Genomic DNA, 16235 nt, shown 5'->3' on the forward strand with positions numbered 1-16235 from the left:
TACAATGGATGTGGTTCCCTTTTTGGGAGGAAAGCCAAAGATGTAAGCTTTCAAAGAAAAGGTAACCTGCAATCTATGGGAAATAAAATTTAACCAATGAAACAAAGGAGAAAGTCTTTCACAATTAATGAAAGCATGAAGCAAATCTTCCCTCGCCGGACAAAAGGGGCAACAGCCGGAAATGGGGGAAAAAAAACGGATGACAGCATTGGAAGGAACAATCCAGTGGGCCAAACGCCACTGAAGGTCACCTGTTCTTTTAGAAATAAGTCCAGCATACATTGTATCCCATAAAGGCTCAGAGGGGGGACCGGGAGGCAAGAGTCCTTTCCACCGGGTAACCCCAGCTAGAGGTGGGTCCCCAAGAAGAAGTTTCACACAAGACCTATAGATACTCTTGCTGCTCATGCCATGGAAGGGGGGTGACCCTGCGCTCATGGGGGGCAGCTCGTTTGGGGTAAAAGTGACCCCTAATTTTGGGACTGTGGGCTCGACCTCTATGTCCTGCGTCCAATGTAGGCCTAGCTGGTGGCCCTTTCGGATCACCGCTCTTAGTATATTCTCGATTTGCCTCCTGGACCGAACACCTGTTAGGTCCGCCAGCTCGTTCGCAGGCTTCCATCCCTGTCCAGAGTCGTGTCGGAGATGACACACTTTCAGGATGTTGGCCGCTATAAAATGCTGGCAGAAGTCGCGACTCCTCGGGATATCGGGGAAAAGTGAGTTGAAAAATAAAGGCTCATGTGCATACATGTTAGTGCCATACGAGTCTGTTTGGCGACTTATCGAAACGCCCTGCCAGGCATTCAAGAGGCTCTGATAAAAAACTGGGAGCAGAGATGTATCGGTGTGTTGAAGGTTGGTCAGGAAAAGTTCCTGTCCGTATCCGAGCCTCCCAGCTCGTTGAAGAATGGAGCAGGCTAAGGGCTTTCCTGGTAGGTGTTCTGCATACAGCAAGCGTTGGATGGAGCGGAGCCGGAAGGCCAACAGGCGGCATTTCACATCGACTAGGCCATGACCACCCTCGGCCAAGGGACAACATATGGCGCTGGGTCGAAGCCAGTGGTAGCCTCCCCAAAAAAAATCCACCAGTTTCCTCTGGATAGCTTGGAGCAAAACCTCCGGTGGTTGCAGGCAGATGAACCGGTGCCACAAAAGGGTAGTGACGAGGTTGTTGACAACTAGCACGCGACCCTTATAGGACAGGTGGGGTAGAGCTCTTTTCCATCGGCTCAAACGCCCGTCTACCTGGTCAATGATCCTGTCCCAATTGTTCTGGGCATACTGAGGAGGTCCGAGGAAGACGCCCAAATACTTGATGCCATCGTTTGCCCACACTAGTTCTGCAGGAAGGGGAGGTGGTGGTAATAACGGTGGCATAGATAAGTCGTTTTTTGGAAAGGGGATCCACAGAGCCTTGCTTTTCCCCCAATTACACCTTAATGATGAGGCAAGGTTGAAGTCCGACAAACACTTTGCCATGGCGTCACTGTCGCATTTTCTTTTTATAATGACACACAGGTCGTCGGCATAAGCTGACAGGGTCAAAGGTGGGTGTCCTGGAGAAAGGGCAAGTCCAGGGATATCCTTTCTGAGGGCGATTAAGAGGGGCTCCAAGGCGAGGGCAAATAATAGACCTGAAAGTGGACAACCTTGCCTTACCCCTCTCTGAACCTTTATGGGTGGGCAAAATTCGTTGTTAACTTTGATCAGGCTGGAGATGTTTGCATATAACAAAGCTATGTAGGCTCTAAAATTTGTGCCAAGCCCGCAAGCTTGTAACACATGACACAAAAACTCATGATCAATGCTATCAAAGGCTTTTGCCAGGTCAAGAAACACCAATCCAAAATCCTCTTTAACACATTTACCAGTTAACAAATCTCTGACTAGGAATATGTTGTCATAGATGGATCTGCCAGGGATGCCGCAACTTTGATCAGGTGACACCAGGTCCCCGATAACTGTCTTCAACCGGTTCGCAAGGACCTTGGAAAACAGTTTGTAATCCGTGCACAACAACGAGATCGGACGCCAGTTTGACAGGTGTCGGAGATCGCCAGTCTTGGGTAGCAGGCAGAGTACTGCTCTTCTAAAACTGAGCGGTAATTCTCCGGATAAAAGAGATGCATCCAGAACATTGAGCAGCTCTGGGCCCAAAATGTCCCAGAATGCCGAAAGAAATTCGGCCGGTAGGCCATCGATGCCAGGGGCTTTTCCCGACTCCATCTCAGCGAGTGCACCGGATAGCTCTGGAAGGGTAATTGGAGCATCCAGTTCCAGACGTTGGGCCTCAGCCACGGAAGGAAGGTGAGAGGTCAAAACATTCATCATTTCGTGAGAAACTGTTTTGGCCTTGAAAAGTTCAGAAAAGAAATCAATTATATTTAATCTTATATCACTCGGATTTGTTAGGATGTTCCCCCCTGGGTCCAAAACCGAAGATATGAGTCGTGCTGGTTTCTCTATAGTTTCTAGGTGAAAGAAAGCCTTAGTTGGGGTATCTGAAACCTTTATATTTTGTATTCTTAGCCGAACTAGTGTGCCCGCTGCTTTTTCATGGATCAAATCCCTTAATTGGGCCTTCTTCTCGAGTAGCAACCGATAGTTCACTGGGTTGCTCTCATTGGCCAACTTGCTCTCTAACCTTAAGATGTCTGCTTCCAAGCAAGCCATCGTGATATGTTTTACATTGGTACAGTGCGAATTAAATTGTTGACAAAATACTCGAATTTGGGCCTTTAGGTTATCCCACCAGAGGCTAATTGAGGAGAAAGAAGATTTTTTAGTACTCATTTCAGCCCAGAAATCACGAAAGGAGTCTGTAAATAAACTGTCCTCTAAAAGTTTAACGTTAAACTTCCAGTAACTATTTCTGCATGTGGGTCGAGGAAAAGAAAGATCTAAGGTTACCATATGGTGGTCTGAAAACAATGACGGAAAACAACCTGACGAGGCCGCGACGTTCTTAAAGGGTACATTTATGTACCAGCGGTCGAGTCTTGCCGAAGACACCCGGCCATTGGCACATCGACACCAGGTAAACTGGACTGTGTTGGGGTGGTGCAATCGCCAAACATCCAGTAGACCGGCCGTCTTAAAGAAACGGGATAGGTCCGCATGGGACTCGGGGTGGGGTTCTGCCGAGTTTCTGTCTTTCGGAGGGTCAAAGGTGCAATTAAAGTCACCACCAATGCACACACATTGATCGAGATCAACTGATTTCAGGTGGTTTACCATGGAAGTGAAGAAGGCCTTTCGGTCCCTGCTCTCACTAGGTGCGTACACATTGAAAATGGTACAGCGGAAGTTTTGATGTGCAAGCTGGAGGGAAATAAGCCGGCCTTTTATGACTTCCTGAAAATGACAAGACTCGAAAGCTAGGCCTGGCTTTAGAAAAAACCCAACCCCAGCAGATGAGGCTGACAGATTGCTAAAATAGCATTGCCCTTTGAAAGTTTGGCACCAGTCATGTTCCACGTTAGGTGTGATGTGGGTCTCTTGTAGTAAAAGAACATTTGCCTTTTTACGGTCAAACAAGTTTTTGACTTGGGCCTGACGGAGGTGGCTTGCACCCCCACCATTCATGTTTAAGGTCGCAAAGGAAATGTTTTTCATTCCGTGGTAATGAAATCGCCCTGTGCTTGGGAACACTCTGCACCTGCTCGGGTAACAAACTTTCTTAACCTGTGGAGTTGAGATTTCGTCAGGTCAAAATCCTCACGCGCTTTGATTATTGACTTTGCGGTGCACATGAATGCAGCCAAGTCAGGGAAATTGTCTTTAATGACAATGTTGCGGTGACGATACGTTTCGTTAAGGAAGGTAAGAACGAGTTGAGGGGATACCTGCGAGTGACCTGTCATTGTTTGTGACAGCGCGGTTGCCTCAATGTCATCTTCGGACTCAGACACGTCAGATAACATGTCGTCGGGATCTGGGGTATTACCCGCTGCCCCCGCGGTCTTGTCTGGGGGCACCTTCACAAGTTTCTCAAGGTGTTCCCGAGGGCACTCGTTAACACTTTGGTGGATATTTGTTTCTGGGGTCGGAGCTTGGGTTTGAGATCCCGGCAAACTCAGATTTGCTGGCCCCGTTTGTACAGTGGGAGCGTTTATTGAATCCTTAGTCTGCTCGGTATTTAAAGGGGGGGCAGGCGGAAAACCATTTCCCAGCTCGGAAATGGTAATACTTTCACTGGAGGTTTCGCACTCGGAAACTTCCAGGTGAGAGGTACAAATTTTATTTTTTGGCTCATTTACATAATGAGACTCACTGGTGTCATTGGCAACGGTATCCATGTTCTCAGTTAGTGAGGGAATGTCAGAGGGGCACTCGGACACGTGTGCGCCGGAAATGGTGCCGCCCATGACCGCCTTCTTTGCAGCACCAGCGAAACTGCTTGGCGCTGGTGCTCTTCGCTTTTTAGAAAACACTGTGGATTCTTCGTTCATGGGTTCGGGAAAGGGGGCAATGCTAGTTGTGTCAGTCGCATCGGTGGGTGTCGTCACATTGGAATCGAAAAGCACCGGTGTGACAGACGACTCAGTCGGGGTGTCAGAAGGTACGGTCGGGGTGTCAGAAGGTACGGTCGGGGTGTCAGAAGGTACGGTCGGGGTGTCAGAAGGTACGGTCGGGGTGTCAGAAGGTACGGTCAGGGTGTCAGAAGGTACGGTCCGGGCGTCCGAAGGTGCGGTCGGGGTGTCAGAGGGTACGGTCCGGGTGACGGAAGGTACGGTCGGGGTGTCAGAAGGTACGGTCAGGGTGTCAGAAGGTACGGTCCGGGCGTCCGAAGGTGCGGTCGGGGTGTCAGAGGGTACGGTCCGGGTGACGGAAGGTACGGTAGGGGTGACAGGAGATACGGTCCGGGTGACGGAAGGTACGGTAGGGGTAACAGGAGATACGGTCCGGGTGTCAGCGAGCATGGTCGGGGTGTCACAAGGCGCGGTGGAGGGATTGGCCTTTTTGCAAGCCCTTTCGTTATGTCCCGGTTCACCACACTTCGGACAAGCGGCCCTAGGACAGAATCTTTTAACGTGTCCGAATTCTCCACAATTAAAGCAAGTTAAGGAGGCTGAGGAAGCATACATGTGGTATTCTCGATCATCCAACGATACTTTAAAGGATATATTTAAACCTGTATCGGCTCCGCGATCCGGGAGGATCATGTACACCTGCCTCCTAAAGCTCATCACGTGTTTAACACGATCACTGCGACACCCGAGCGGGATCATTGAGATTCGGGAAACAATTTTTCCATAACGAGACAGAACAGATAGGAGTTTCTCGCCTGGCACAAATGGTGGGACGTTGGATATTGTTATCTTGGTCGCCGGCGTATCCATAGGGGATACCGTAATGTAATGGCCCCCTTTTATGGTTAGACCGGTACTAACGACGTCATGGACGAGTTTTTCTTCTGACACGAAGACAACAAATTTTTGGTTCATTCGTGACGCCGCACGAACATTACCGTCTCCTATGATGGATCCCACGGCAAGGATAATGTCCTCAGTAGGAGCTCCTTCGGGCGGAACACATGCGAATGCATGCTTACGTGTCAATTTCTCGAACGCCTCGCAACGAGAGCGTGTATTCGCCATACCGGCGAAATCCCCCCCCCCCCCCCCTTGTCCGAACCGGACAAGAAGGTGTCAAACCTAAATAATCAAACTAAAGTAAATAATAAACGTGCATTATAAGCGCAAGAAAAGGCTTACAAAGCGTCGTCAAAGCCAGTAGGCCGCACCCAAAATGGGCTCGCTCTCAATCCTCTCTCTCTTGAAGACAAGGGTACAGAACGGATGGAAACACGATGCCGAAGCACAACGGATGGAAAAGGAGAGGGAGGGGGGGCAGGGGAGGGCAGGAGAGGAGAAAAACTCACAAAGAACTCACTACACCACAGAGCAGTTGCTCACAGCCGCCATGACGCCACACCCACCACAAACGGCCAGCAGGGGGCGCGAGAGAGAGAGAGAGAGAGAGAGAGAGAGAGAGAGAGAGAGAGACAGAGAGAGAGAGAGACAGAGAGACAGAGAGACAGAGAGACAGAGAGACAGAGAGAGAGAGAGAGAGAGAGAGAGAGAGAGAGAGAGAGAGAGAGAGAGAGAGAGAATGAATGAATGAATGTCGGGACACGACATTGTCCGTTCGTTATAAAAGCCAGGGCCCGTATTCATAAACGTACTTAAGTCCAAGTATAACACTTAAGTACCTCCTCACTTAGGTTTTACGAACAAGTGGTATTGAATATGCTACTTACCTAATGTATTACACTCAACTTCATGCTTATATTTGAGACACCTCCAGTCGTGTCTTAAGTGAACGTAAGTTGGCCACACACTGCACATTCTGTCCACTTTCGACCAGACAGCGAAGAGGAATGGCTGCATTGCTTCTGATAGCACAAGATCGGCTGGTTCGACGGCGTGCAATTCGTCGAGAACGAGTATTTCGTGACCGACTTCATCCGCTAGATGAGTACGATGATGTCGAACCATACCAACGATACCGCCTTGACCGGCAAACGATTTTGGATGTTATTGATGTTATTGGTGATAATCTTGATCCAATGACATTGCGAAACCACGCATTGCCAAGGGAACTTAAGGTTTTGGCAGCTATACGTTTCTATGCGACCGGAGCCTTTCAGATGACAGCAGGAGATGCAGTGCATGTATCACAACCAACGATGAATCGAGTTGTCTCTCAAGTCACCCATGCATTGTTTCCTTTACTTCAGGCTGTCGTGAAATTTCCGAAAACTCTTCGCACAGCCGAAATCTTTCAGCATTAGTGAAATTTTTCTTTCGCTTCGTAGACGTCGTGTTCCCCGCCATGATGAAGGGTGGAAAGAATGCCTAAGGTCCTCCTAGCGACTTGGAACAGCATTAAATAATAGCATTTGGTTTTGAACCCAGTTATGTAGTCCCGTCCTTATGTCATGGCACTCAGCCAAACCACAGAAACTGGCACAATCGTGCAAGAAATGTGATCATTAACCCGAGCAACGGCCAGTCAAAACGGTTAGGTGTTACACCTATATTTTGGTGTCACACTGAGTGAGGTGTAACACTTAAGGTCATTTATGAATACCGACATAAGTCTTCGTCCTATGTAAGTGTCACACTTGGGGTTTAAGTGTACTTAACATAAGAACGTTTGTGAATACGGGCCCAGGACCCAAAGAGAGAGAAGAGAGGCAGAAAATGTCGGAACACAGTCTTTTGTTCACAGAGCTCTTACGTTATCCGACGCCTCCCGTGCCTGCTCCAACCAACGGCCGCCACCACATCACTCTATGGTACCAATCGTTCTTCGGGGCGTTCTTGAATTGTTCTTGCGTGTTTGTTGTCTTGTTGTGTATGTTATTATATCTCTTATATTTCTTGTATATTTATATATGCAGGGTGGATTTTAATCCTTAGGAACGTGACAATTGGGGTCAGGAGTGTGGGATTCGGACTCGGCGGGCAGTCGGTGTCCGGTCGACACCCGCTGGGTGCAAATTGCGCTCAGCATTTCGAATCAAAAATTTTTAACAGTTGTCTTTCTCTCGTTGAGGGGGGGGGGGGGGGGGTGGGTAATCGTAGTACTGGCGTGTCCAAATTTAATAGTTGATTGGTGTGCGAAGCGCAACATCGCGCTTTCGGAAAGTTTAAAATCTCTTTTTTTTTCTGAGGTTAAATACGCGCGAGGGAGAACTTCTTTCTCACCGTGGATGGCGGAAACGAGTGAGATGGCTGAGCGAGTGGAGGGCCCCGAAGAATATGGAAGTGAGCCAGGGGTAGAGTTTGAGGAAAATAGGAGTGGAACCTCCCCCATCCCGAGCATTAGTCCACCCCCCTATCCATGAGGGAGCCGGGGACAATGGGAGCGGGTGCGATACCCGACCAGGCCTTGGATCAATTTATTTAGGAAAATGGAGGAAATGAGTGAACAATTAAAGTGAGGAATGAGGCAAATAAAAGGAGATATTAATAAAAATGGGGAACAGATGGGAGAAATGAATGACAACATTGATGGGTTGAAGGGGGATATGAATGCTCAGAATGCACGTGGGGAACGATTGGAGAATAATATGAGAGGAATGAGTGATCGGTTGGAGGGAAAAATTAAGGGAATGGAAAACAAGATTGAAGGGTTGAAGGGAGAATTGGAGGGACAAATTGATGGATTGAAGGGAGAAATTGAGGGAGTGAATGAACAAATGCATCCACCGGCGGACGGGGTCTGTAGACTGGGGTTGTACAAATATTTTTGAATTTTGCATTTTTGATAAAGTTTTGTGGTTAAGGTAGTTTTTTGTGTGTTGTTGACATTTTCCTTCCTGCCCCAGGAGTTAGGAGCGTCGATCCAAGTTGTATACATATGTGAATTGTTGCTTCTGTAGAACGGTAAAGAGAATAGGTAAGTAGCTACGGCTCGCTTCCCACAGCCCTCCTAATTTATTTACTAGGCTAATTAAGTGTGAGACGGTAAGTTTTAAGGCTGGGGCGGTGGCACCTGCAGTGAACCTTGCGGGAGCTACAGTTCCAGGAGGGGGGTGGGGGGGGGAGGGCTGTTTTATGTTTGTGGGGGGGGGGGTAGACAATGAAATACCGTAGGTCCATGTAGAAGTGTATAGATCACCATGCTCCATATGTTACGATGAAGAAGAAGAAACAAAACCCATGTACATAAGTAGGGACCGTATGTCGTGTAAGAGTGTATCTTTGTTCACATGATGAGGAGTGGGGTGATGTCAATTAGTATGGGATTAATGGTAAATCCCCTGCATGTAATTGCCTCTGTTATTCCCCTCTGTTCCCCATGACAATGCAGCACACACACATAGTCAAACAAACGCATTAATAACACTAAATAAAGCAATCAGAACTGGGACATTCAACTACCGCTGGTGCCGTAGCCGCCACATCGCAAGATCAAGTTGCATCATACCCCAAAGAGCTGTGATTGGTTAGGATGGTCATGGAATGAAGAGATAGACTCGCTGGTTGGAGCAGGCACGGGCGGCTTTGGATGACGCAAAAGCTCTGCAAACAAAAAGACTGTGTTCGGACATTTCCTGTCCCTCTTTTCGCTTCTCCTCTTCTCTCGGTCCTGTCTTTGGTTGGGGACGGTCACGTTTTGCTGTGTGGGCGCCTGTGAGGAGATCGGTGAAAGCTTTTGGTGCTTTTTCGGAGCTTAGCAAGTGGAAGGGAGGAGGTTTTGGAGGCTGTGTTCTTCGGAAGCGAAGGAGGCCACGAGCGAGCCAAAGGAGGTCGTCCTGTCTGCTTGCCTCACGCCGGTGGCTGCTAAGTGCACGGTGCCACCGCCATCTTGTGCGCTTCCCGTGCGGTGGCTTCAAGCTTCAACGACCATCAAGCTCCCAAAGTGCTCGTCGTGACCAGAGCTGAGTGCCGGCAGAAACATTATTTATTTTTACTTTACCATTCCCTTGTGTTGTATACGAGTCTGTATGGGGGCGCTCCATTGATTAATATTAGTTTATTGTGCATTTCTTTGTTTCCTGGCATTATTTTATTAAACCTTTTTGTTGTTACATTTTAATTCCGTGTCGGGTTGAATTGATTATCCAGGTTCGAAGACGTCCAGTGGGGTCCGTGAATGTAAGAGCTTCGCTGCCCACCCCCCCATCCGCGCATATAAACTCCGTCATATTTGGATTGAATGCCTCCGAGTGTTAAGCTCGTTCGGCTATCCGTTTCCTTGGAGGATTTTAATCCCTAGGAACGCGACAATATATACACGACATGACCAAAAGTATGCGGACACCCGAACATCGAACATCTCATTCCAAAATCATGGGCATTAACATGGATTTGGTCCCCCCCCCCCCCCTCCCCCCTCTCTGCTGCTATAACAGCCTCCACTCTTCTGGGAAGGCTTTCCACTAGTTGTTGGAACATTGCTGCCGGGATTTGCTTCTATTCAGCCAGAAGAGCATTTGTGAAGTTGGGCACTGATGTTGGGCAATTAGGCCTGGCTCACAGTCAGTATTCCAATTCATCCCAAAAGTGTTTGATGGGGTTGAGGTCAGGGCCCTGTGCAGGCCAGTCAAGTTATTCCACATCAATCTTGACAAACCATTTATGTATGGACCTCGCTTGGTGCATGGGGGCATTGTCATGCTGAAACAGGAAAGGGCCTTCCCCAAACTGTTGCCACAAAGTTGGAAGCACACAATCGTCTAGAATGTCATTGTATGCTGTAGCGTTAAGATTTCCCTTCACTGGAACTAAGTGGCCTAGCCCAAACCATGAAAAACAGCCCCAGACCATTATTCCTCCTCCACCACACTTTACAATTGGCACTGTGCATTCGGGCAGGTAGCATTCTCCTGGTATCAGTCAAACCCAGTTTCGTCCATTGGACTGACACATGGTGAAGCGTGATTCATCCCTACAGAGAACGTGTTTCCACTGCTCCAAAGTCCAATGGCGGCGCGCTTTACACCATTCCAGCAGACACTTGGCATTGCGCATGGTGATTTTAAGCTTGTGTGCGGCTGCTCGGCCATGGAAACACATTTCATGAAGCTCCCGACGAACAGTTGTTGTGCTGACGTTGCTTCCAGAGGCAGTTTGGAAATCAGTAGTGAGTGTTGCAACCGAGGACAGCCTATTTTTATGCGCTATGCGCTTCAGCACTCGGCGGTCCCGTTCTGTGAGCTTGTGTGGCCTACCATTTTGCGGCTGAGCTTTTGTTGCTCCTAGACGTTTCCACTTCACAATAACAGCGCTTGCAGTTGACCGGGGCAGCTCTAGCAGGGCAGAAATTTGACAAACTGACTTGTTGGAAAGGTGGTATCCTATGAAGGTGCCACGTTTATAGTCACTGAGTTCTTCAGTACAGCCCATTCTACTGCCAATGCTTGTATATAGAGATTGCATGGCTGTGTGCTTGATTATATATACCTTTCAGCAATGGGTGTGGCTCCAACAGCCGAATCCACTAATTAGAAGGTGTGTCCGCTTAGTTTTGGTCATGTCGTGTGTGTATGTACATACATACATATATATATTTCATTCAGTGTCGGTCACACAACTCCTGCTACCACTACTCGTGTCAAATTTTCTGGGCATCAGGTGGTGGTGCTTTTGACCTATTGGCCTTGCCCGCTTTCCCGCGGGATCACACCTACTGCCCATTACCACCCCTCCTCCCCCTCCCCCCCCATCCTGCCCCTCATACCCCGGCTAAAAACTGCCCAACCAATGAACATTTCCATCTATTTGTCAAGATCCCGTGACAATTTCAGCGTACTCCGAAAAATACCTAAGTCCGCTCGTATTCGTGTCACTGACGCACCTAGCAAACTTCTCTGTGATGTCCTGGAGAACCAGGCGCTGTTGGCTTGGCATGGCCGCCTCATTTCTTGCTTTTTTGGCCTAAGGACGCCTGATAAAGACGCACAGGACTCCCCCGGTGTCTCGCTCTCATCCAAAGTCAAGTGTCAGGTGGCCGATGTTTTTTGTTGTTGTTGTTTTTTTGGATTTGGACGGTTTGCCAACTCTTCCAATCGCCCTTTCAAGCAACTCTGCCATCAAGCCCCACCAAGTTGACAACCTGCAACGCATTAACAAAAGGGTGAAGGCCAAATTTGCTGACATGGACATCAAGGGGGCTGTCAGAGAGTTGGCGTCCTGTCTGTGAGGGGCATGCTCCACAATCAGCCGAAATGGCTGATGCGCTTAAAGCGAAACATCTAGCTGCCCTGCCAGACCGCAACCTTTCAGCTGCGCCTGACAGTGAATTGGCTGATCCGGTGATTCTGTCGGAGCACTCCGTCCAGACGTCCGTCAATCTATTTTCATCCGGGTCGGCGGTGGGCCCTGATGGGCTCAGACCGGGCCACTTTCAGGCTCTTCTGGGCAAGGAATCTGCTGAATCGGGAGCTGGCCGACTCTCTCTCACCCTGTTCATCAACATGGTCCTGCGGGGGGAGGTTTTGGAAGCTGTGCTTCCTATTTTTTTCAGCACGAAGTTATTCTCTTTAACCAAGAAAGATGGCTGTCTTCACCCAATTGCTGTGGGCAATACGTTTTGCCGACTCACGGCCAAAGCCATCCAGTTGGGCTATTTGACCAAAGGAGGGTGTGAAGCGGCTGTTCACGCTGCAAGACACTCACCTGACAAACTTGCCTCCAAGACTCTACCTGACAAATTCGCTTCCAAACCGCGTTTCCCTTAATATCGACAAGCACAATGCGTTCAACTCATTGAGGTGTGATACTTTATTGTCTTAAAGATGAACTTCCAGCATATATCTGCTCATTTGGCAGGTGTACGCTAGGCCTTCAGTCCTGTTCTGTGGTGACGAGGCCATTCATTCACCAACGGGCACCCAACAGGGTGACCCCATTCAGGCCCAGCCTATCCTCCCTGGGCATCGACCCCATAGTTAGGGGGGTTCAGTTGGAGCTTAACATACGTTACTTCAACAAAGCATCGTTTGGTGATGAGCATGCGAAATTGCTGGCCAAACTTTAGACAGTTTAGAGTCTCATTGCTCAACTGACCGACATCGGACTTGAGATCAATGGCGGCAAGTGTGAGCTAACCATCCTTAACCATGCATCGCCGAACGACTGTTAACTTACCGAGGCCATATTCAAGGCAATCCTCCGTGATATTAAGATTGCCCTGACCAACGACTGCTCGCAGTTCTAGTTAAATATATGCTTCTTTTTTTTTTTTTTTTTTGTATACTGAATCGAGGCTCGTGAAAGAGCTGACATTTACTTGACAAACAAATCAACCAGACAAACAAAATATATAAAAAGAGGGAGCGGAAGACAAGATGGGGAGAGAAGAGGAAGCACACAAACACAACATTTGAGAGCAGGGAGATGTGTGGAAGGGAGAGGGCTTGGGGGGAGGAGGCGTGGGAATGGGGGGGGGGGGGGGGGGAGGGAGGGAGAAGTATAAAACACAAGGACACCAAGGACTTCCAGGACAGAAGTTGGTATTTCAAAAAAGTGGAATTGGGGTGAAATTAGCAGGGGTAGAAAAGATCAAGGTTTTGGATGGGGGAAGATAAGAGATGGTGGTGAACAGCTGTTTTAAAGACCTGGAGGGTGGAGTGGGATTGAAGAGAGTGAGGGAGTTTGTTTCAGAGGCGGGAGAAAAGAGGAATGAAGGAGTGAAGGTGAGCAGAGAGCTTACACAAAAATGTAAAAAATTTAAACGTTGACTAAAAATTTTTTTAGGCATTGTCTTCCCATCCTCAGGGCCGCATTTGTTTTGTGTCCATGGCTGCCCGTTGGGAATCCTTGGCATTTGTGAAAAATTTGAGGGAAATTGGCCAAGCAGTTTGATCTCGATGTCAAATGCCATTCACACGAGAATCAAACATGACCGAAAACAGCAAGTTCTGATACTGCAATATAAACTAAAACTGTAAGTCGTTGGAAGGGAATGAACAGAAGAAGAAAAGAACCACCTTTAGAGGCCATTTTTCCCCGCAGAGCAGGGGTTGGCCTTTTTCTGGCACCGTGATCCCCTTTTTGAAGCAATGTTTTACGGCCGGATGCCCTTCCTGCCGCCAACCCTATTAGTCGCCTCTTGCGACACACAGGAAATTACCAGTGATCTGGTACTCAATTTGCCGACCTCGGAAGGATGACAGGCTGAGTCAACCCCCCTGGTGTTAATTCAGCGATGACCGGGATTCAAACCCAGGATCCTAGGATCCCAAGCTGGCACCCTAACCGCTAATCCAACACCAGGCTTCTGGAAGAGAATGAACAGGATGGAAGAAATTAGCTATCTCTACATACTGGGAGCATGCATGCAGAGTCAGTTCAATTTTAAAATATCCGTTATAATAAACCAAATCACAAAACAACTGTCTTGGAAGAGAAACATAGTAGTGCGAGTCAGCACCAGCTCGAGTGCGGTGTAGTTCTGCAGTCATGAAACTGCTGGCATATGGCAAGAAGGAAACCATCTTTGGGAGATATTGCCTCGAAGTGTAGAGTTATAACTGGGAATATTGGAAACTGGAAAGCTCATAGTTCGTAACTGGAAAATTCAGAGCTGGAAAGGCTGGAAAGCCTTTCCTAAGGCTGGAAAGATAGCCGAGAGGTATGCGCAATTGCCTCTGGGTTTCCTCGCCTGGGATTGAATTTTGGCCGAGCTATAAACTGTCATTCTGGTGTTTCGCAGGTGGGACGATACATAAATGTTTGTGCAGTCCATTGGATTGACATTGACCTGGATGTCGCATCTGCTGGCATTAGTTGGTGCACGTTAAATATTGTGTCTTTTGAGAAGAGCAATCGAGTTATCATCAGCACCCTGAACAAATGCCGGCTATCTGAAATTCCTGCTCTAACCTGCAGGGGCATTGCATCAATGGCATCGCCACACTTCCAGCAATGCTTCAGATGAGTACTGCTCTCCCCTCTGGGCTGGTGCTCCTGCCTCACAGTTAGCTCGGCTTCACGCTTTTGAAACCAAAGCTTTCAGAATCATTGGAATCTCCCACGATGAAGCTGACTCTGAGGGCCTTTCTCTCTCTCAGCGCAGGCAGGTTGGTGGTCTTTCTGTCTTCTACCGACTCCTCTCCGGCCTTGCTCCCCCTGCTCTATCTGTGCTCTGTCCCCCAAATATTCCTGCAGGACGCACAAGATCTGCCTGCAACCCTCTTCTGGTGAAACTGCCAAAATCAAGACTCTCTATTCACCTTCACTCTTTCATTCCCCTTTACTCCAACCTCTGGAACAAACTCCTGCACTCCCTTCAATCCCACTCCTCCCTCCAGGTCTTTAAAACAGCTGTTCACCACCATCTCTTATCTTCCCCCATCCAAAACCTTGATCTTTTCTACCCCAGTTGATCCACCCCAGATACACCTTTTTCAGAATTCCGTTTTTCTTTCCTGAAAGTCCTTATGATGTCCATCTTGTTTATCCCGTGTACCCCGACCCAGCCCTCTCTTCCACAGATGTCACTGTTCCCTCCTGTTGTTGTGCTTCCACCTCTCCTCCTCCTCTTGTCTCCCTGTATTATGTGTTTTATGTGTTAGCTCTTACATGAGCCTCGACTTCGGATACAAAAAAGAAAGATGAGCAGCCACGTAGGGCACACGACGTGACGACAGCAACTCTGATTAACCACAATAAAGTTGTGCAGCTCGAGATGTCCTGGTTTGAAATTCCCGCAACAAATGCACCAGCATTGGGTCACAGATGTAAGTTTTGACAGCAGAATGTGCAAATGACGTTTACAAATACCCAAGTGCAGGCAAATGCACAGAAACACTTACCAATGTTTTCAAGTTTGAACCTCGTTTTTCCTGTAATGTTCCCCAGTGGAGTCGAGGCATTCACGATGATCGTATAGAGTGATTTGTTGAACATCGTCAGGTTACTTATTGTACAGGAATGAGATGAGGGTTTACTTTTGGCGCATTCCTTCTCGGTCGTTTTCAATCTGTAAAACACATTTTGATTTCAGGACAAGAAGAACAACTTGATAGGAGTATAACCCAGAACGACAACTTAAAAGGTAGTTTGAAGGCTTACGTCAACTATCATTTGAACCCGGCTGTCCGATCGGCACACACAGCAGTTTGCAACCCCATGAGGGCAAAGCTCTTGATAATCCAGGATTCATATTGGTCAATCAGGGGAAGTAGAAAGGACTCTAAATCTCCCAATATGGGTTCAACTTGGGGGCTCATTGTACCGAGCTATCACCAAATATCAGCAAACATTTTTCAAATTGTTTGCGGGAAAAGGGCACGTACACCCACAGCGAACACATTTCGTATCACAGTAAAGTAGTTGGTCACATCTACAGGGTAGTATGTCAGAAGAATAGTAGGATTGTTCAAGAGGCACAAAAACCAGGTAACACCACCTTGATTATAAACATGTATTTAACTAGAATGCCACTCAATAGAGCAAACAGGAACAGCAAAAAGAGAGGGGGAAACCACACCAACAGCAGGGACGAGGGACAAAATCGAGGGAGACTTCAGAGAAATAAGGGATGTGGGGAAGAATTCGCAATAGGGAAGGTCACACTGGGTGGACAAGATTGATACAGAAGCAAACTCTCAGGAAGGAAAATCTGGAAGCTTGGAAAGGGGTGGACTTGGGGAGCGTTAACGGGGTAGAAAAGATCATAGGTATGGATGGGGGATGATCTGAGATGGTGGTGAACAGCTAGCTGCCTTGAAGCCCTGGATGGAAGAAAGAGATGGAAGAGACTGCGGAAGT

The 16235-nt window shown here is 48.1% G+C and overlaps 1 protein-coding gene across 2 annotated transcripts in view; it reads right to left on the reverse strand.

The window, feature by feature from the left end:
- Positions 1 to 16235, reverse strand: part of LOC137436398 (interleukin-27 subunit beta-like) — a 58407-nt gene that overhangs the window by 13884 nt on the left and 28288 nt on the right. For both annotated transcript variants that reach the window (XM_078786383.1, XM_078786382.1), the window contains exon 4: positions 15278 to 15444. In XM_078786383.1, coding sequence (XP_078642509.1) covers positions 15278 to 15444 — 167 coding nt within the window. The remainder of the gene's footprint in view (positions 1 to 15277; positions 15445 to 16235) is intronic.

This window comes from Myxine glutinosa, chromosome 11 (genome assembly GCF_964187855.1).
Source record: "Myxine glutinosa chromosome 11, kmMyxGlut1.1, whole genome shotgun sequence".
NCBI lineage: Eukaryota > Metazoa > Chordata > Myxini > Myxiniformes > Myxinidae > Myxine > Myxine glutinosa.